Source organism: Somniosus microcephalus, chromosome 4 (assembly GCF_052327205.1).
Source record: "Somniosus microcephalus isolate GS21.2 chromosome 4, FLI_Smic_1.0, whole genome shotgun sequence".
NCBI classification, from domain to species: domain Eukaryota; kingdom Metazoa; phylum Chordata; class Chondrichthyes; order Squaliformes; family Somniosidae; genus Somniosus; species Somniosus microcephalus.
The window spans coordinates 169,158,388-169,181,226 of record NC_140990.1 but is presented as its reverse complement, the minus strand read 5'-3'; the positions used below and the strand labels follow the sequence as shown (position 1 = coordinate 169,181,226).

General features: G+C 46.2%; 1 protein-coding gene across 2 annotated transcripts in view; it reads left to right on the top strand.

Moving 5' to 3' along the window:
- col6a2 (collagen, type VI, alpha 2) overlaps nt 1-22,839 on the top strand; it is a 135,156-nt gene that overhangs the window by 25,669 nt on the left and 86,648 nt on the right. For both annotated transcript variants that reach the window (XM_085985443.1, XM_085985444.1), the window contains exon 4: nt 22,224-22,244. In XM_085985443.1, the coding sequence (XP_085841569.1) occupies nt 22,224-22,244 (21 nt within the window). The remainder of the gene's footprint in view (nt 1-22,223; nt 22,245-22,839) is intronic.

Below are 22,839 nucleotides of genomic sequence, written 5' to 3'. Positions count from 1 at the left end.
AGGGGGTGCAACCCCTTTAGACAAGTGTCCAGCCCAAGCTGTTCGAGATAGTCACATCACTGTGCTCCGCATCAAGTGTCAGCGGTGTCTCAGTGGGTAGCACTCTCACCCCAAGTCAGAAGGTTGTGGGTTCAAGTCCCACTCCAGAGACTTGAGCACAAAATCTAGGTTGATACTGCAGTGCAGTGCTGAGGGAGTGCTGCACTGTCGGAGATGCCATCTTTCGGATGTGACGTTAAACTGAGGCTCCGTTTGCTCTCTCAGATGGACGTAAAAGATATCTATTAGAAGATTCAAAGAAGAGCAGGGGAGTTCTCCCCGGTGTCCTGGCCAATATTTATCCCTCAACCAACATCACTAAAACAGGTTATCTGGTCATTATCACATTGCTGTTTGTACTCCGCACAAATTGACTGCCACGTGCCTATATTACAACAGTGACTACACTGCAAAAGTACTTCATTGGCTGTGAAGTGCTTTGGGATGTCCTGAGGTCGTGAAAGGCGCGATATAATCCTTTCCTTTTATCAAAATGGAACCAAACTCCAGCAATATGAGTAGGTGTTCTGGGTCCATGCCTGCCGAAAAGTATCTTGCCCGCTGTGGTCGCGCAATGAAAATTGCCAGCACGGACTCCACGTATTTTTGACGGATGAGGTATCTCGCTCTGTGCGCACATGTGAGCACAGCTTTCTCCTGGTAGTGGGAATGCAGATTCACAACCAACAGTATAACTCTGGTGCTGCCTGCTGCTCTCTGTGGATACTACTTTCAGACTGAGAGCGCAGACTTAGCAAATATCCCCACACTTTTACGGAGTGGAGATGGCTCACGGTGATATAAAAATGATACTGTAACTGCACTCAAAGGCCCAAGTGATAGGTAAAAGATGAAGAGATCCACAGAGTTAAGCATTGACAGTTCTATAGCGTTAAGGATTGAAAAGTCTATAAAGTTAAGGATTAATATTTTTACAGGGTCAGTGATTGACAGTCCTACAGGGTCAGTGATTGACAGGCCTACAGGGTCAGTGATTGACAGGCCTACAGGGTCAGTGATTGACAGGCCTACAGGGTCAGTGATTGACAGGCCTACAGGGTCAGTGATTGACAGGCCTACAGGGTCAGTGATTGACAGGCCTACAGGGTCAGTGATTGACAATCATACAGGGTCAGTGATTGACAGGCCTACAGGGTCAGTGATTGACAATCATACAGGGTCAGTGATTGACAGGCCTACAGGGTCAGTGATTGACAGGCCTACAGGGTCAGTGATTGACAGTCCTACAAGGTCAGTGATTGACAGGCATACAGGGTCAGTGATTGACAGTCCTACAGGGTCAGTGATTGACAGGCCTACAGGGTCAGTGATTGACAGGCCTACAGGGTCAGTGATTGACAGGCCTACAGGGTCAGTGATTGACAGGCCTACAGGGTCAGTGATTGACAGTCCTACAGGGTCAGTGATTGACAGGCCTACAGGGTCAGTGATTGACAGGCCTACAGGGTCAGTGATTGACAGTCCTACAGGGTCAGTGATTGACAATCATACAGGGTCAGTGATTGACAGGCCTACAGGGTCAGTGATTGACAGGCCTACAGGGTCAGTGATTGACAGGCCTACAGGGTCAGTGATTGACAATCATACAGGGTCAGTGATTGACAGGCCTACAGGGTCAGTGATTGACAATCATACAGGGTCAGTGATTGACAGGCCTACAGGGTCAGTGATTGACAGTCCTACAGGGTCAGTGATTGACAATCATACAGGGTCAGTGATTGACAGGCCTACAGGGTCAGTGATTGACAGGCCTACAGGGTCAGTGATTGACAGTCCTACAAGGTCAGTGATTGACAGGCATACAGGGTCAGTGATTGACAGTCCTACAGGGTCAGTGATTGACAGGCCTACAGGGTCAGTGATTGACAGGCCTACAGGGTCAGTGATTGACAGGCCTACAGGGTCAGTGATTGACAGGCCTACAGGGTCAGTGATTGACAGTCCTACAGGGTCAGTGATTGACAGGCCTACAGGGTCAGTGATTGACAGGCCTACAGGGTCAGTGATTGACAGTCCTACAGGGTCAGTGATTGACAATCATACAGGGTCAGTGATTGACAGGCCTACAGGGTCAGTGATTGACAGGCCTACAGGGTCAGTGATTGACAGTCCTACAAGGTCAGTGATTGACAGGCATACAGGGTCAGTGATTGACAGTCCTACAGGGTCAGTGATTGACAGGCCTACAGGGTCAGTGATTGACAATCATACAGGGTCAGTGATTGACAGGCCTACAGGGTCAGTGATTGACAGGCCTACAGGGTCAGTGATTGACAGTCCTACAAGGTCAGTGATTGACAGGCCTACAGGGTCAGTGATTGACAGGCCTACAGGGTCAGTGATTGACAGTCCTACAGGGTCAGTGATTGACAATCATACAGGGTCAGTGATTGACAGGCCTACAGGGTCAGTGATTGACAGGCCTACAGGGTCAGTGATTGACAGTCCTACAAGGTCAGTGATTGACAGGCATACAGGGTCAGTGATTGACAGTCCTACAGGGTCAGTGATTGACAGGCCTACAGGGTCAGTGATTGACAGGCCTACAGGGTCAGTGATTGACAGGCCTACAGGGTCAGTGATTGACAGGCCTACAGGGTCAGTGATTGACAGTCCTACAGGGTCAGTGATTGACAGGCCTACAGGGTCAGTGATTGACAGGCCTACAGGGTCAGTGATTGACAGTCCTACAGGGTCAGTGATTGACAGGCCTACAGGGTCAGTGATTGACAGGCCTACAGGGTCAGTGATTGACAATCATACAGGGTCAGTGATTGACAGGCCTACAGGGTCAGTGATTGACAGGCCTACAGGGTCAGTGATTGACAGTCCTACAGGGTCAGTGATTGACAGGCCTACAGGGTCAGTGATTGACAATCATACAGGGTCAGTGATTGACAGGCCTACAGGGTCAGTGATTGACAGTCCTACAGGGTCAGTGATTGACAATCATACAGGGTCAGTGATTGACAGGCCTACAGGGTCAGTGATTGACAGTCCTACAGGGTCAGTGATTGACAGGCCTACAGGGTCAGTGATTGACAGGCCTACAGGGTCAGTGATTGACAGGCCTACAGGGTCAGTGATTGACAGGCCTACAGGGTCAGTGATTGACAGGCCTACAGGGTCAGTGATTGACAGGCCTACAGGGTCAGTGATTGACAGGCCTACAGGGTCAGTGATTGACAGGCCTACAGGGTCAGTGATAGACAGGCCTACAGGGTCAGTGATTGACAGTCCTACAAGGTCAGTGATTGACAGGCATACAGGGTCAGTGATTGACAGTCCTACAGGGTCAGTGATTGACAGGCCTACAGGGTCAGTGATTGACAGGCCTGCAGGGTCAGTGATTGACAGGCCTACAGGGTCAGTGATTGACAGGCCTACAGGGTCAGTGATTGACAGGCCTACAGGGTCAGTGATTGACAGGCCTACAGGGTCAGTGATTGACAGGCCTACACGGTCAGTGATTGACAGGCCAACAGGGTCAGTGATTGACAGGCCTACAGGGTCAGTGATTGACAGGCCTACAGGGTCAGTGATTGACAGGCCTACAGGGTCAGTGATTGACAGGCCTACAGGGTCAATGATTGACAGGCCTACACGGTCAGTGATTGACAGGCCTACACGGTCAGTGATTGACAGGCCAACAGGGTCAGTGATTGACAGGCCTACAGGGTCAGTGATTGACAGGCCGACAGGGTCAGTGATTGACAGGCCTACAGGGTCAATGATTGACAGGCCTACAGGGTCAATGATTGACAATTCTACAGGGTCAGTGATTGACAGGCCTACAGGGTCAATGATTGACAGTCCTACAAGGTCAGTGACTGACGGTCCTACAGGGTCAATGATTGACAGATTACAGGGTCAATGATTGACAGTCCTACAGGGTAGTCAGTGTGGCGGGCACTGTTTATAAACCAGGGCCCTTAATGATACTATTTAACAGTAGTGTGATTGGTGGGCTTGATTTGATTTAATTTTGGGATTGATTTGATTTAATTTAATTGCAATTAATTAAAGGGTAAGTCATGGCAGGAGAGCCCGGCCCCGTTGTATGCTCCTCCTGCGCTATGTGGGAACTCAAGGACACTTCCTGTGTCTCTGACAACCATGTGTGCAGGAAGTGTGTCCAGCTGCAGCTACTGGGAGACCGCATTGCAGCGCTGGAGCTGCGATTGGATTCATTTCTGGACCATTCGCGAGGCTGAGGATGTCGTGAATAGCATGTTTGATCAGTTGATCACACCGCAGGCAAAGGTTGGACAGGCAGAAAGGAAATGGGTGACCAGCAGACAGAGTACTAGGCATAGGCCGGTAGTGCAGGGGTCCCCTGTGGACATCCCCCCTCTCAAACAGATACACCACTTTGAGTACTGTTGGGGGGGATGGCTTACCAGAGGAAGGCAGCAGCAGCCAACTTCCTGGCACCAGGGGTGGCTCTGCAGCACAGGACGGGAGGAAAAAGAGGAGTAGAGCTATAGTAATAGGGGATTCTATTGTAAGGGGAATAGATAGGCATTTCTGCGGCCGCAAACGAGACTCCAGGATGGTGTGTTGCCTCCCTGGTGCAAGGGTCAAGGATGTCTCAGAGCGGCTGTAGAACATCTTGGAAGGGGAGGGTGAACAGCCAGCTGTCGTGGTACATATAGGTACCAACGATGTAGGTAAAAAACGGGATGAGGTCCTAAAAGCGGAATATAGGGAGTTAGGAGGTAAATTAAAAAATAGGACCTCAAAGGTAGTAATCTCAGGATTGCTACCAGTGCCACGTGCTAGTCAGAGTAGAAATAGAAGGATATTTCAGATGAATACGTGGCTAGAAGAATGGTGCAAGGGGGAGGGATTCAAATTCCTGGGACATTGGAACTGGTTCTGGGGGAGGCGGGACCAGTTCAAACCGGACGGTTTGCACCTGGGCAGGACCGGGAACGATGTCCTGGGGGGAGTGTTTGCTAGTGCTCTGGGGGAGGGTTTAAACTAAGATGGCAGGTGGTTGGGAACCTGAGCAAGGGGACAGAGGAAAGGGAAACAAGGATAAAAGCAAAAGATAGGAAGGAGAAAAACAAAAGTGGCAGTCAGAGAAATCAACGGTTTAAATCAAACATGGCCACAGTAAATAATAATTCTAATAGGTGTAAGAACATTAAAAAAACAAGCCTGAAGGCTTTGTGTCTTAATGCGAGGAGCATTCGTAATAAGGTGTATGAATTAGCTGCGCAAATAGAGGTAAACGAATATGATTTGATTGGGATTACGGAAACATGGCTCCAGGGTGGCCAAGGCTGGGAATTCAACATCCAGGGGTATTCAATATTCAGGAAAGATAGGCAAAAAGGAAAGGGAGGTGAGGTAGCATTGCTGGTTAAAGAAGGGATTAACACAATTGTAAGGAAGGCTATTAGCTCTGATGATGTGGAATCTGTATGGGTAGAACTGAGAAATGCCAAGGGGCAGAAAACGTTAGTGGGAGTGATATATAGACCTCCAAACAGTAATGCGGAGGCTGGGGACGGCATTAAAAGGGAAATTAGAGAAACGTGCAATAAGGGCACAGCAGTCATCATGGGTGACTTTAAGCTACATATAGATTGGGCTAACCAAATTAGTAACAATACTGTGGAGGAGGAATTCCTGGAGTGTTTACGGGATGGTTTCCTGGACCAATATGTCGAGGAACCAACCAGAGAACAGGCCATCTTAGACTGGGTATTATGTAGTGAGAAAGGATTAATTAGCAATCTTGTTGTACGAGGCCCCTTGGGTCGGAGCAATCATAATATGATCGAATTCTTCATTAAGGTGGAGAATGAAGGAGTCGACTCAGAGACCCTAAATTTAAATAAAGGAAACTACGATGGTCTGAGGCATGAGTTGGGTAGGATTGATTGGGGAATGTCACTAAAAGGGTTGACGGTGGATAGGCAATGGCAAACATTCAAAGACCGAATGGATGAACTACAGAATTTGTTCATCCCAGTTTGGCATAAAAATAAAACAAAAAAGGTGACTCAACCATGGCTAACAAGGGAAATTAGGGATAGCATAAGATCCAAGGAGAGGACATATAAATTGGCCAGAAAAAGCAGTAAACCTGAGGATTGGGAGCAGTTTAGGATTCAACAAAGGAGGACAAAGAGATTAATTAAGAAAGGGAAAATAGAATGTGAGAGTAAGTTTCCAGGGAACATAAAAACTGACTGTAAAAGCTTCTATAGATATGTGAAGAGAAAAAGATTGGTGAAGTCAAGCATAGGTCCCTTGCAATCAGAATCAGGGGAATTTATAATGGGGAACAAAGAAATGGCAGACCAATTAAATACATACTTTGGCTCTGTCTTCACAAAGGAGGACACAAATAACCTCTCAGAGATGTCGGGGGAACATAGGGTCTGATGAAAGGGAGGAACTAAAAGAAATCAGTATTTGTAGGGAAATGGTGTTAGGGAAATTGATGGGATTGAAGGCCGATAAATCCCCAGGACCTGATAATCTACATCCCAGGGTACTTAAGGAAGTGGCCCTAGAAATAGTTAATGCATTACTGATCATCTTCCAGCATTCAATGGAATCTGGAACAGTACCCATGGATTGGCGGGTAGCTAATGTTACCCCACTATTCAAAAAAGGTGGTAGAGAGAAAACGAGGAATTACAGACCAGTCAGCCTGACATCGGTAATGGGAAAAATGCTAGAGTCTATTATAAAAGATGTAATAGCAGAGCACTTGGAAAGCAGTGACAGGATCAGACAAAGTCAACATGGATTTACAAAAGGTAAATCGTGCTTGACTAATCTACTGGAATTTTTTGAGGATGTAACTGGTAAAATAGATAAGGGAGAACCAGTGGATGTGGTGTATTTGGACTTTCAGAAGGCTTTCGATAAGGTCCCGCATAAGAGATTAGCATGTAAAGTTAAGGCACATGGGATTGGGGGCAAGGTATTGACTTGGATAGAGAACAGGTTGGCAGACAGGAAGCAAAGAGTTGGAATAAACGGGTCTTTTTCCGAGTGGCAAGCAGTGACTAGTGGGGTACTGCAGGGATCAGTTCTTGGGCCCCAGCTATTCACAATATATATTAATGATCTAGACAAGGGAACTAGATGTAATATCTCCAAATTTGCAGATGACACAAAGCTGGGTGGGCGTGTGTGCTGTGAGGAGGATGCCCAAAACTCCAGGATGATTTGGACAGGTTGGGTGATTGGGCAAAAGCATGGCAGATGCAATATAACGTGGAAAAATGCGAGGTTATCCACTTTAGTGGCAAAAACAGGAAGGCAGGCTATTATCTGAATGGCAATAGATTGGGAGAAGGGGAAGTGCAACGAGACCTGGGTGTCCTTGTGCACCAGTTGCTGAAGATAAGCATGCAGGTGCAGCAGGTGGTTAAGAAGGCAAATGGTATGTTGGCCTTCATAGCGAGAGGGTTTGAGTACAGGAACAAGGATGTCTTGCTGCAGTTGTACAGGGCCGTGGTGAGACCACATCTTGAGTATTGTGTGCAGTTTTCGTCGCCTTATCTGAGGAAGGATGTTCTTGCCATGGAAGGAGTTCAGTGAAGATTCACCAGGCTGATACCTGGGATGGCAGGAATGACGTATGAGGAGAGATTGGGTCGATTGGGCTTGTACTCGCTGGAGTTTAGAAGAATGAGATGGGAGCTCATTGAAACTTATAAAATTCTGACAGGACTGGACAGACTAGATGCAGGGAGGATGTTCCTGATGGTTGGGGAGTCCAGAACCAGGGGTCACAGTCTAAGGATAAGGGGTAAGACATTTAGGACAGAAATGAGGAGGAATTTCTTCACCCAGAGAGTGGTGAACCTGTGGAATTCTCTACCACAGAAGGCAGTAGAGGCCAATACATTAAATATATTCAAGAAGGAGTTGGATATATTTCTTAAGGCTAAAGGGATCAAGGGGTATGGGGAGAAAGCAGGGACCGGGTACTGAATTTGGATGATCAGCCATGATCGCATTGAATGGCGCAGCAGGCTCGAGGGGCCGAATGGCTTACTCCTGCTCCTATCTTCTATGTTTCTATGTTTGACAGTCCTACAGGGTCAATGATTGACAGGCCTACAGGATCAATGATTGACAGTCCTACAGGGTCAGTGATTGACAGGCCTACAATGTCATTGATTGACAGGTCTGCAGGGTCAGTGATTGACAGGCCTACAGGGTCAATGATTGACAGTCCCACAGGGTCAGTGATTGACAGGCCCACAGGGTCAGTGATTGACAGGCCTACAGGGTCAGTGATTGACAGTTCTACAGGGTCAGTGATTGACAGGCCTACAGGGACAATGATTGACAGGCCCACAGGGTCAGTGATTGACAGGCCTACAGGGTCAGTGATTGACAGGTCTACAGGGTCAGTGATTGACAGGCCCACAGGGTCAGTGATTGACAGGCCTACAGGGACAATGATTGACAGGTCTACAGGGTCAGTGATTGACAGGCCTACAGGGTCAGTGATTGACAGGCCCACAGGGTCAGTGATTGACAGGCCTACAGGGTCAGTGATTGACAGGCCTACAGGGTCAGTGATTGACAGGCCTACAGGGTCAGTGATTGACAGGCCCACAGGGTCAATGATTGACAGTCCCACAGGGTCAGTGATTGACAGGCCCACAGGGTCAGTGATTGACAGTCCTACAGGGTCAGTGATTGACAGGCCTACAGGGTCAGTGATTGACAGGCCTACAGGGTCAGTGATTGACAGTTCTACAGGGTCAGTGATTGACAGGCCTACAGGGACAATGATTGACAGGTCTACAGGGTCAGTGATTGACAGGCCCACAGGGTCAGTGATTGACAGGCCTACAGGGTCAATGATTGACAGTCCCACAGGGTCAGTGATTGACAGGCCTACAGGGTCAGTGATTGACAGGCCCACAGGGTCAGCGATTGCTAAGCCTACAGGGTCAATGATTGACAGTCCCACAGGGTCAGTGATTGACAGGCCTACAGGGTCAGTGATTGACAGGCCCACAGGGTCAGTGATTGACAGGCCTTCAGGGTCAGTGATTGACAGGCCTACAGGGTCAGTGATTGACAGGCCTACAGGGTCAGTGATTGACAGGCCTACAGGGTCAGTGATCAACAGTCCTACAGGGTCAGTGATTGATAGGCCTACAGGGTCAATGATCAACAGTCCTACAGGGTCAGTGATTGATAGGCCTACAGGGTCAATGATCGACAGGCCTACAGGGTCAGTGATCAACAGTCCTACAGGGTCAGTGATTGACAGGCCTTCAGGGTCAGTGATCAACAGTCCTACAGGGTCAGTGATTGATAGGCCTACAGGGTCAATGATCGACAGGTCTACAGCGTCAGTGATTGACAGTCCTACAGGGTCAATGTTTGACAGTGCCACAATTTTAAGCATGGACAGTTCTACAGAGTTAAGGAATAACAACTGTACAGGGTCAAGGATTATTATCTACTCCCATCATGCCAATCAGAGATAAGGCCATCTCTGATCAGTTCCCTGTAATACTCTGCACCCACATCCCCCTTCTCCCCTGGCACCCCCCCCAAAAGAAAACTCTACTTCCTTCTGTGTCCGCCTCTGGAGAAACCTCTCTCCCAAGTCACTTACATCTGCATTTTCAAAATCCCAACTCTCTAGCCTGTGGCCCTCCATTCATCAATACATTTCTGCAGCTACCGATCTGCTCAAGCACACCCCTACCTCCACCTTTGATGCCTGACTCCTCATTAAAACCATTACTCTCTCTCACCCTGGTCATTCCCCCTGCTCCCTTAAGTCCAAGGGACGCAGACTTGAATGTATATAGCGGACAACTGGCTTAACCATTCATCACCAGATCTGGCTGGACCACACAAAGCACTAACGGGTCCTGCTCTCCTCTGCCAAGACTGCTCACTATTCCAGCATCATCCTGGAATGCAAAGATAACCCCCGGCTTCTTTTTTCTACTACAAAATGTTTTTCTTAAAACCCTCTACCCTGCCTCCTCCATTCTTACCTCCAACAATTGCGAGGAGCTCATGGATTTCTTTGTCATTAAGATCGGGACCATCCATTCAGCTGCCTCTCCTGCTTCCCTTCCTTCCCCTAGCCCACCAGGCCAAACTTCCTCTAAGGTTCCCCCCTGCCCTAGCCCTAAACTTGCATGTTTCTCCAGTTTCTCTCCTATCTCCCCTTAAGCTGTTTTCGAGCTCATCTTGTCCATGACCCATCTCCTGCTCCCTCAACCCTATTCCCACTGCACTGCTGACCACCCAACTTCTCTTCCTGGCTCCCATGTTAGCTGACATTGTTAATGGTTCGCTTTCTTCGGGTACTGTGCCCCTCCCCTTCAAATCTGCCATCATCACCCCTCTCCTCAAATAACCCACCCTTGACCCCACTGCCCTTGCAAACTACCGTCCCATCTCCAACCTCCCTTTCCTCGCAAGTCCTTGAACGTGTTGTCACCTCCCAAATCCATGCCCGTCTTTTCCGGACCACCATGTTTGAATCCCTTCAATCAGTTTTCCACCCCTGCCACAGTACTGAAATGGCCCTTATCAAAGTCACAAATGACATCCTTTGTGACTGTGACAAAGGTAAACTATCCCTCCTCATCCTTCTTGACTTGTCTGCAGTCTTGGACACAGTTGCCCACTCCTTCCTTCTCCAACGCCTCTCCACCGTCATCCAGCTGGGAGGGACTGCACTCGCCTGGTTCCATTCTTATCTATCTAATCGTAACCAGAGAATCACCTGCAATGGCTTCTCTTTCCGCTCCAGTATTGTTAACTCTGGAGTCCCCCAAGGATCTACTCTTGGCCCCCTCCTATTTCTCATCTACATGCTGCCCCTCATCGACATCATCCAAAAACATGTCAGGTTCCACATGTACGCTGACGACACCCAGCTCTACCTCACCATCACCTCTCTCGACCCCTCCAATGTATCTAAATTGTCAGACTGCTTGTCCGACATCCAGTACTGGATGAGCAGAAATATTGGTAAGACTGAAGCTATTGTTTTCAGTCCCCGCCACAAACTCTGTTCCCTAGCCATCGACTCCATCCCTCTCCCTAACATCTATCTGAGGCTGAACCACACTGTCCGCCACCTTGACCCTGAGATGAGCTTCCAACCGCATATTTGCGGCATAACTAAGACCGCCTACTTGCACCTCCATACTTACCTCTAGATTTGACTTAACTATTCCAACACACTCCTGGCCGGACCCCCATCTTCCACCCTCCCTGCCCGTGTCCTAACTCGCAGCAAGTCCCGTTCACCTATCAGCCCTGTGCTTGCTGACCTACATTGGCTCCCGGTTGAGCAACGCCATGATTTTAAAATTCTCATCCTTGTTTTCAAATCGCTCCGTGGCCTCACCCCTCCATACCTCTGTAACCTCCCCCAGCCCTACAACCCTCCGAGATCTCTGCGATCCTCCAATTCTGGCCTCTTGTGCATCCTCCATTTTAATCGCTCCACCATTGGCGGCCGTGCCTTAAAACCTACCTCTTTGACCAAGCTTTTGGTCATCTGCCCTAATATCTCCTTATGTGGCTCGATGTCAAATTTTGTTCGATAATGTTCCTGTGAAGCACCTCGGGATGTTTTACTACATTAAAGGCGCTATCTGAATGTAAGTGGTTGTTGTTACAGTGAGACCGATTGACAGTTCTACAGGATTAATGATCAAAAATTGCACTGGGTTAAGGATGGAATCCTGTTGTAGAGTAAGGATGAACACGTCTTCAGGGTGTTCCTGCTCCCCAGGAACAAGGATTTTCCACACTTGTTCCTTTGAAGCTAGTGTCCCTTTTAATATTATTTTAAATTGAATCTTTTCAGCACATGGGCTGAATTTATTTCTGGGGGATATTGTCAAGCCTGGGACCAAAGCTGAGTGAAATTCATGGCTTTGACCAAACATGAAGGTCAATACTCAAATGTTGAAAGCACTGTTTAGGATAACCATCTCACACCGCACTCCCTCACACTGGCCGGCCATTGCCCTCCCTCACGCTGACCGGCCATTGCCCTCCCTCACGCTGACCGGCCATTGCCCTCCCTCACGCTGACCGGCCATTGCCCTCCCTCACACTGACCGGCCATTGCCCTCCCTCACGCTGACCGGCCATTGCCCTCCCTCACGCCGACCGGCCATTGCCCTCCCTCACGCTGACCGGCCATTGCCCTCCCTCACACTGACCGGCCATTGCCCTCCCTCACACTGACTGGCCACCGTACTCCCTCACGCCGCCCTCCCTCACGGCAACCTATCTTGCAATATTGTCACCTTAGAACCAATACGGTACATAGAAATTGAAATACGGAAACAGGCCATTCCTCCCAAGCAGTCTGCCTGTGATTACTCTTTACGCGAGCAAATCATTCTAATCACGTTTACCTGGCCTGTTCCAATTTCCCTTCATCCCCTTTCCCTCCATCAACCTTTCAATCTAATCTTGAATATTGACACCGTTTCTGCCTCAACCACTAACGCTGGGAGTGAATTCCACAGCCTGACAACTCTCCCTGTGAAGAGGTTTCTGCTGCCCTCTGATCCATGACCTTTAATCCTGTATCAATGGCCCCTTGATCGCGAGCCTTCAAATATAGGATTCAGCTTCTCTATACCCTGCCCCTTCCTTTCACCATTTTAAACACTTCTATTATACCTCCCTTTTAATCTGTGTTGTTGTAATGGGGGAAAAAAAGCCCCATTAATATTGCACTGTGTATCGTTGAGGCAGAGCAGAGGGAACTTTGCTCTGCATGTGGACTATTATTACACCCAGCGTTGCCAACACTGGTTTGAGGTATTCCTGGAACTTCCATCATATGACATCCCGCCTCCAACTGCCCAATCCAGGAAAAGGACGTTTTATGAAATCTCCAATATTTTTATAATTAATAAACAAAAGTGTTCAAAACAAATGACAAAAACATACCATTTTTTAACACCCCTGTGATTTGTCTCCCGGGTTTGCTCAAGATTAATTTTTAATTCCTGGAGACTCCAGGGCAATGCCGGAGGGTTGGCAACAATGTTCTACCTGCTCTGGGACTCCTTAACGCTGAGTGAAGGCTGGTGAAGTACTAAAGCATGGCGGCATGAAGGTCCCAAGCTCGATTGCCAGCCTGAACTGAGTTAGCTGAGGTCACCCGGGCTGGTGGTATGGTGCTGCAGTAATCCTCAGTATTCCTGGGCTAGAGAGTGGAACTGTAACCCAGTGATGGTCTGCCACCTTCAGGAGATGATGGGAGAAAATGTGCTGTAAGGGAGTAATATTGTGTCATGTGACCCGCATTCACGCATCTGGATTTCTAATCTAATATGTAACCACTAAAGAGAGGGTTACTAAAAAAGTAGTACATTTTTTCAATGTAATACATGCCCCTTCATGGCCCTCACGTTCAATGTAACACCCGCCATTTCATATCCCTCACATTCAGTGCCACACATGCCTCTTTATATCTCTCACGTTCAATGTAACGCACGCCCCTTTATATCTCTCATAGAATCATTGAATCATAGAATGTTACAGCATAGAAGGAGGACATTCGGCCCATCGTGCCTGTACTGGCTCTCTGAAAGACCTTACAATTAGTCCCACTCCCCTGCTCTTTCCCCATAGCCTTACAAATTTTCCCCCTTCAAGAACTTATCCAATTTCCTTTTGAAAGATTTTATTGAATCTGCTTCCCCATCCTTTCAGGCAGTGCATTCCAGATCATTATAACTCACTGCGTAAAAAAATGTTTCCTCATGATGCACCTGGTTCTTTTTCCAATCACCTTAAGTCTGTCTTCTGGTGACCGACCCTTCTGCCACTGGAAACAGTTTCTCCTATTTACTCTATCAAACCCGTAATGATTTTGAACATCTCTATCAAATCTCCCCTTAACCTTCTCTGCTCTAAGGAGAACAACCCCAGTTGCTCTAAGTCTCTCCACGTGACTGAAGTCTTTCATCCCTGGAGGAGAACTCTCCACTGGCTGGAGTCATACCTAGCACAAAGGAAGATGGCTGTGGTTGTTGGAGGCCAATCATCTCAGCCCCAGGACATCGCTGCAGGAGTGCCTCAGGAAAGTGTCCTAAGCCCAACCATCTTCAGCTGCTTCATCAATGAACTTCCCTGCATCATAAGGTCAGAAGTGGTGATGTACGCTGATGATTGCACAGTGTTCAGTTCCATTCGCAACTCCTGAGATAATGAAGTAGTCCATGCCTGCATGCAGCAAGACCTGAGCAACATCCAGGCTTGGGCTGATAAGTAGCAAGTAACATTTGTGCCACACAAGTGCCAGGCAATGACAATCTCCAACAAGAAAGAGTCTAAGCACCTCCCCTTGACATTCAATGGAAATCCCCACCATCAACATCCTGGGGGGGTTGGGGGGGCCACCATTGACCGGAAACGTAACTGGACCAGCTACATAATTTGGAAAATCCATATATATAACTTCAACCGCACTACCCTCATCCACCCTCTCCATTACTTCCATAACAACTCAATCAAGTTAGTCAAATATGATTTGCCCTTAACAATGATGTGCTTGCTTTCATTTATTGACCCATAATATTGTTCGAAGTGTCAATTAAATTTGCCTCTGATTATTGTCTCTAAAAGTTTCCCCACTGACTGACTGGCCTGTAGTTGTCGGGTTTATCCCTCTCCCCTTTTTTGAATAGGGGTGTAACAATTGCAATCCTCAAGTCCTCTGGCACCACTTCCATATCTAAAGAGGATTGGAAGATTGTGGCCAGAGCCTCTGCAATTTCCACCCTTACTTCCCTCAGTAACCGAGGATGCATCCCATCCAGACTGGGTGACTTTGCTACTTTGAGCACTGCCAACCTTTTAAGTACCTCCTTTTTATCTATTTTTATCCTATTCAATTCCTCCCTCCTCCTTTACTGTGACATTGGAAGCATTTTATTTTTTAGTGAAAACAGATGCAAGGTACTCATTTAGTTCCTCAGCCAAGCCCTCTGCCTCCACAAGGAGATCTCATTTTTTATAGAATGGTTACAGCACAGAAGGAGGCCATTCGGCCCGTCGAGTCCGTGCCGGCTCTCTGCAAGAGCACTTCAGCTAGTCCCACTCCTCCGCACTTTGCCCGCAGCCCTGCAAATGTTTTTCCTTCAGATACTTATCCAACTCCCTTTTGAAAGCCTCGATTGAATCTGCCTCCACCACCCTTTCAGGCAGTGAATTCCAGATCATAACCACTTGCTGCGTAAAACAATTTTTCCTCATGTCGCCTTTGGTTCTTCTGCCAATCACCTTAAATCTGTGTCCTCTGGTTCTCAACCCTTCTGCCAATGGGAACAGTTTCTCAATTCAATTCAATTCAATTCAATTCAAATGCTTTATTGGCATGAAAGTTTACAGAGAACCATATTGCCAAAGCTTACATTGCAAAAAGGTACAGTTTTCTAACATTCTGTAGGTGTCAATCGATTTGACATTTGTTGGGTACATACAATATTACTTTTAAACAATATTAATTTTAAACAGTCTTTGTACTTCATTTGGTATGTTCAATATTAATTTTAAACAGTCTTAATTTTAAACAGTCCTCAGGTTGTGACATGTTGTTACATATTTGGCCCCAAGGTATGGTCTGTCTCCTTCTCCTAGGACTAATCTCAATTTTGACAGATCATCCAATTCCTTGAAATCTGGGGTTGTTTGGCTTAGCTTGTTGAATAATATGTTTCTTGATGTGTTGAATTTTTCGCATTTTAGGAGGAAATGCATTTCTGTTTCAACCTCGCCAGCCAGACATTGATCGCATATTCTATTCTCTCTAGGCTGCCAGGATTTCTTGTATCTGCCTTTTTCAATTTCCAGTTGGTGGTCGCTTAGTCTGTACCTGGTGAGGGTCTGTCTCTGTTTTGTGTCTCTGATGGTCGTGAGGTAGTCTGCCAGTTTATATTCTCTTTGTAGGGCCCGGTAACATTCTAATCTGCTTTGGCTTTCGGTTATTTTGTTCCAATGTTCCAGGTAGGTTTCTTTGCATTTTTTAATGATTTGGTTCACTCGGATTGGTGTTTGGACGGCTGTGTTGGTCTGGGGCTGGTCAGGGTCCGGCTGAGTACTTAGTTTCAGTAGCAGCTGACTCAGGGGACTCTTTTCTGGGTTTAGCTCTTGGGTCTGAAAGGCTTTGAAATGAAGGGTGTCTGGGGAGCTAGATTTGAGGTGATTTAGGAAGTTTAGTGCTCGTTTTTGGATGTTTATTATCAGTGGGTATCTGCCTAGTTCGGCTCTGCATGCATTTGTTGGCGTTTTTCTTTGGGTGCGAAGGATGCTTCGGCAGAATTCTGCATGTAGGGCTTCTATTGTGTGTTTTTCCCATTTAGTGTAGCTTTGGTGATTTAGCGGGCCCCATACTTCACTACCGTACAGTGCAATGGGCAGGATTATGCTGTCAAATATTTTGAGCCAGATTTTGATTGGGATTTGGATGTTGTAGAATTTTCTTTTTATTGCATATAGGGCTCTTCGGGCTTTTTCTTTTAGTGCATTCACTGCTATGCTGAAGCTCCCTGATGCTGTAATAGTTAGACCAAGGTAGGTGTAGCTCATAGTGTGTCCTATAGTGGTATCACTGAGGGTAAACTGGTATTTGTTTTCCTGACATCTGGGCCTTTTTTGAAAAATCATGATGTTGGTTTTCTTTAGATTTACTGTTAGAGCCCAATTTTGGCAGTATTTGTCGAGTAGGTCTAGTTGTTGCTGTAATCCCTGTTCTGTGGGAGACAGCAGAACCAGGTCGTCCGCATAGAACAGGGATTTCACTTCTCCATCCAGGAGACGGAGACCTGGTGACTCGCTTTGCTCCAGCATGTCTGCTAATTCATTTATGTATATGTTGAACAGGGTCGGGCTCAAATTGCAGCCCTGCCGGACGCCTCTTCTCTGGGTGAAGAAATCGGTGCGTTTGTCTCCAATTTTGACCCCGCATTTGTTTTTCAGATACATTGATTTAATAAGGTCATAGACTTTGCCCCCTATTCCACACTGAAGAAGTTTATAATAGAGCCCTTCGTGCCATATAGAGTCAAAGGCTTTCTTGAAGTCGATGAAACAGGCGAATATTTTCCCATTTTTTGTTTGGTGTATATGTTTTCCAATGAGGGTGTGAAGGGTATAGATATGGTCGGCTGTGCGGTGTTTTGGAAGAAAGCCTATTTGTTTTTTTCTGAGGATATTATGTTTGTTAAGAAAATCAAGTAATCTACTATTTAGAATACTGCAGAATAACTTCCCTAGACAACTGTTGACACAGATGCCGCGGTAGTTATTTGGGTCTGATTTGTTTCCACTTTTATATATGGGGGAGATTAGTCCTTGGCACCAGATATCGGGAAAACAGCCTGAGCGTAATATGATGTTGAATAGTTTGAGTATCGCACCCTGCATCTCCATATTGCTGAACTTGAGCATTTCATTTTTGATGTTGTCTGGGCCACAGGCTTTCTTTAGGTGGAGAGATTTTGTTTTTATGGCCAGTTCTTTCCATGTGATTGGGGAGTCTAGAGGGTTTTGGTTGTCTTTAATTGTTGCTTCTAATGTGTGGAGTTTTTCTGTGACCTGATGTTGACTTGGGTTTGTTTCGTTTATTGGGATGTCTTTGTAGAGGTTTTCAAAATGTGTTCTCCAGATGTCTCCATCTTGGATTGGTAATGCTTGCAATTGTGTTGTACTCAGGTTATTCCACATTTCCCAGAATTGTTTTGGATTGGTGGAGTTTTCAATTTCTTCGAGTATTTTGTGGGTATAGTTTTGTGTTTTGTTCCTAATGGTGTGTTTATATCTTTTGAGGGTTTCATTGTATCTAATACGTAGGTCTGGATTGTTTGGTTGGTGATGCTTTTGGTTTGATATTTTTCTCAGGTCTTTTCTGGCATTTTTGCATTCGTGGTCAAACCATTTCTTATTTTTATTTTGTCTTTTGTGACGCTTCCTCTTCTGTTTCACAAGGTCGGCTTTTACAGCTGCCTCATGGAAGATCATATTTATATCCTCTATGGCCATGTTTACACCATCTCTGGTGATCTCGTATGGGTTTTCTTTAAATTTTGATATTTTACTTGTGAGATCAGGTGACTTTAGTGCTGTGATGAATTTTTCTCCACTGTCTGGGGCCCATTTGTATGTCTGGTTTATTTTATGGAGCTTACTGGGTTCCTTTTTTGTGTCTGTAGTTTGGGCAGAAAGTTTAAGGTACATATTTATTTGGTTATGGTCTGAGAGGGGGGATTGCTGCCTGACAGTAAATGAGTTGATATCGCAGGGGTCCAGGTCAGTGATTGTATAGTCCACCACACTAGACCCAAGAGTTGAGGAGTATGTGAGTCTCCCTAGGGAGTCCCCTCTGAACCTACCGTTAACTATGTACAGGCCTAAGGCTCGGCAGAGTTGCACTACCTCCCTACCGCTTTTATTTATTTCACGATCAAGGTTGTTCCGATTTGCGATGGCTGGTGTGACATCTAAAGACCCCTCATGATTTTGAACACCTCTATCAAATCTCCTCTGCTCTAAGGAGAACAACCCCAGCTTCTCCAGTCTGCCCACGTAACTGAAGTCCCTCATCCCTGGAATCATTCTCGTAAATCTTTTCTGCACCCTCTCTAAGGCCTTCACATCCTTCCTAAAATGCGGTGCCCAGAATTGGACACAATACTCCAGTTGAGGCCGGACCAGTGTTTTATACAGGTTCATCATAATTTCCACACTATACCTCTATTCATGAAGCCCAGAATGCCGTAAGCTTTTTTAACTGCTTTCTCAACCTGCCCTGCCACCTTCAATGATTTGTGCACATATACCCCCAGGTTTCTCTGTGCATGCACCCCCTTTAAGATTGTACCCTTTAGTTTATATTTCCTCTCTTCATTCTACCAGAATGTATCACTTCGCACTTTTCTGCGTTAAATTTCATCTGCCACGTGTCCACCCATTCCACTAGCCTGTCTATGTCCTCTTGAAGTCTATCACTATCCTCCTCACTGTTCACTATACTTCCAAGTTTTGTGTCATCTGCGAATTTTGAAATTGTGCCCCATACACCCAAGTCTAAGTCATTAATATATATCAGGAAAAGCAGTGGTCCTAGTACTGACCCCTGGGGAACACCACTGTATACCTTCCACCAGTCCGAAGAACAACCGTTCACCACTACTCTTTGTTTCCTGTCACTTTGCCAATTTCGTATCCACGCTGACATTGTCCCTTTTATTCCATCGGCTTCAACTTTGCTGGCCGGCCTATTATGTGGCACTTTATCAAACGCCTTTTGGAAACCCATGTACACCACGTCAACCGCATTGCCCTCATTAACCCTCTCTGTTACCTCATCAAAAAACTCGATCAAGTTGATTAAACACGATTTGCCTTTAACAAATCTGTGCTGGCTTTCCTTAATTAATTCGCACTTGTCTAAGTGACTGTTAATTTTATCCCTGATTATTGTTTCTAAAAGCTTCCCCACTACCGGGTTAAACTGACTGGCCTGTAGTTGCTGGGTTTATCCTTGCACCCTTTTTTGAACAATGGTATAACATTTGCAATTCTCCAGTCCAGTACCTCAGCAATTTCTTCCTTCACTTCCCTCAGCATCCTAGGATGCATCCCATCTAGTCCTGCTGACTTATCTACTTTAAGTACAGCCAGCCTTTCTAGTACCTCCTCTTTATCAATTTTTATCCCATCCAGTATTTCCTCTACCTCCTCCTTCACTATGTCTATGGCAGCATCTTCTTCCTTGGTGAAGACAGATGCAAAGTATTCATTTAGCACCTCAGCTATACCCTCAGCCTCCATGCGTAGGTCTCCTTTTTGGTCCCTAATCAGCCCCACCCCTTCTCTTACTATTTATATGCCTATAGAAGACTTTTGGATTACCATTTATGTTAGCTGCCAATCTATTCTCATACCCTCTCTTTGCCCCTCTTATTTTCTTTTTCACTTCTCCTCTGAACTTTCTATATTTAGCTTGATTCTCAGATGTATTCGCGACCTGACATCTGTCATACGCTCTCTTTTTCTGCTTCATCTTACTCTCTATCTCTTTTGTCATCTGACTTTAGTTGCCCTACCTTTTCCCCCTAGTGGGAATGTACCTCAACTGTACCCAAACTATTTCCTCTTTAAAGGCAGTCCATTGTTCCATTACAGTTTTGCCTGCCAATCTTTGATTCCAATTTACCCGGGCCAGATCTGTTCTCATCCCACTGAAATTAGCCTTCCTCCAATTAACTATTTTTACTCTAGATTGCTCCCTGTCCTTTTCCATAGCTAATCTAAACCTTATGATACTGTGATCACTGTTTCCTAAATGTTCACGTACTGACACTTGCTCCACTTGACCTACCTCATTCCCCAGAACCAGATCCAGCAATGCCTCCTTCCTCATTGGGCCAGAAACATACTGATCAAGAACGTTTTCCTGAACACACTTCAAAAATTCTTCCCCCTCTCTGCCCGTTACACTATTACTATCCCAGTCTATATTAGGATAGTTGAAGTCTTCCCATTATCACTACATTTTTGGTCCCCAATTGGCCCCATCCTTCCTTTGACTACCCTTTTACTATTTATATGTTTATAAAATACTTTTGGGTTTCCTTTTATGTTACCCGCTCATCTATTCTCATACACTCTTTTTGCCCCTTATTCACTTTTTCAGTTCTCCTCTGTACTTTTCAATGTTCAATGTAATACACCCCTCTTCATATGATTGGAGGCTATACTTCCTAACTATTTGATTAATGCAGCACCTCTGAGGTGTAACACGCTCCCTCGGGAAATGGTGGAAGCAATTAGTATTGATTCATTCAAATCCAAATTAGATAGATTTCTTTTGGAAATTTTGGGATACATTATACGAGTAATTTGAGACATGACATGGTGACTTTGAAACTATGTTCTTTTTCTTTCTCTCCTTTCTATCTTTCTTTATCTCTCTTTCCCTCTCTCTCTCTCTTATTTCTCTCTCTCTCTCTCTCTCTCTTTCTTTCCAAAATGGCCTTCCCTTATCTCCTTTACACTTGGAGTCACTCCTGTTTCTCTTTTCTTCAACAGTTACCAACTCTGGAGGTTCCATCGCATGACCTCCTCCCTCCAGCTGCCGCTCCCTCCATTGGTTGCCAAAATGTTCCTCCTCACGCCACCCCGCCTACCCAGCCAATTGGGAAGCTAACAGAATTCTTGCTAGCCGATTGGATGATTTTTAACTGTCAGTCAAACAGCCTTTTCTTTCCCAGCTCCCACATTTTAATAACTGATGAGCATGGAATGAAAATGATTTGTTTCTTAATGCCCCTGGGTTGTCCTGGAGATTGAGCTTCTATTCCTGGAGACTTCAGGACAATCCTGGAGGGTTGGTGACCCCGCTCTCCAGCCTTTGCACATCCTTTTTTTTAGTGACGTGGCGATTTGAGACTGTACACAGCAGCCCCAAGAGTGGTCTGACTGACTGCACTCAACACAACTTTAGAACCGTCAGCCCTTCAACACTGGGGCTCAGTGAGCACCACATTGGCCATGTCCATTCTCTTAAAGGTACACTGCTAACCAATTTTAAAGCCACACTTTAGTCCAAGAAAGTCCAATGTGACCTCAAGATCACAACAGTGTGTAAGAGAGTGGGGGGGGGGGGTGGAGCAAACCCCCTTTTAATGTGGTGTGGCTGCATTCCCAGGTGCAACTAAACATTAATTAGGAGCACAGGCCTCCATGTGGCTCTCAAATGGTAATGAGGCAGTGGATTAAATCCTCCAGAATGATTGGCAAGAATTAAAGCTGATCAGAAAAATCTAGGCCTACATTTCTAGCTCTTTCAGTGCTTGGACCAAAAGCAAATAATACTCCCCTCACAGAAAAAGAGCCCGTTTCCAGAGAAACAACAGGCTCTTAAAAAATATCCCAGTTTTGGTGCATCAGGTGTCGCACTCATACCTTTTCTGTTGGGGTTCAGGGAGGAGAGATGCTGGGACTTTACACTGTCTTAGCTCCAGAACTGTAGTGTATCCTAACTATTGTGCTGACCCTTTGCTTCAATGCTGCGGTGTTTAACTCTGATCCGTGTGTCTGCGGTACTGTATTACTGTGAGCTCCTCTGACTGGGTTTTCATCTGATTTATGTTTTACAGCAAACAGAGGCCTTCAACGAGGTGAGTGTGACTACATTTCGCTTTAATGCTCTTTTACGCAAGTTAAACCATATTTTTGGTTAATCTGTAAGCACTGGTAAATTCTTGTGCATTCAGTGAGAAAAGTTGCTCTTAAAGCCATGTTACCTCACGGTTTATTGGGCGGAACTTCCAACTTTGACGGGGGTGGGGTGGGGTTGTAAAGTGGGCCGTACTGGTTTGGCCGGCCGTTTACACCCTCTTTCCCCCCCGCCCTGATTTTTCCTTGCCGTTTCAACAAAATTACGTTGATGATACAAGCATGGGATTGGTTTTGACGACCTCACTTCCTGGTTTCATTGCAAAACCAGGTGGTCATCGGGGCAGGGGCCCTGGGAGGGAGATTGTCCACCTCTTCAGGCACTTTTTCATTGGCCACTGGGGAGTCGGGAAAGCCACACTACCAACCATCCCGGCACTGTCCTCCTTAGTTTGCATTGCCACCAGGTGACAGTTCACCAGATTCTTTCCCTTTCCCAAACCACACCCCCCCCCCACCCCACAAAGAAAAGTGCAACTCCACAACCGTCGGATCAAGGTAGGTTGGGCCTTTAAGAGTTCCAAGTACAGCTGCTGC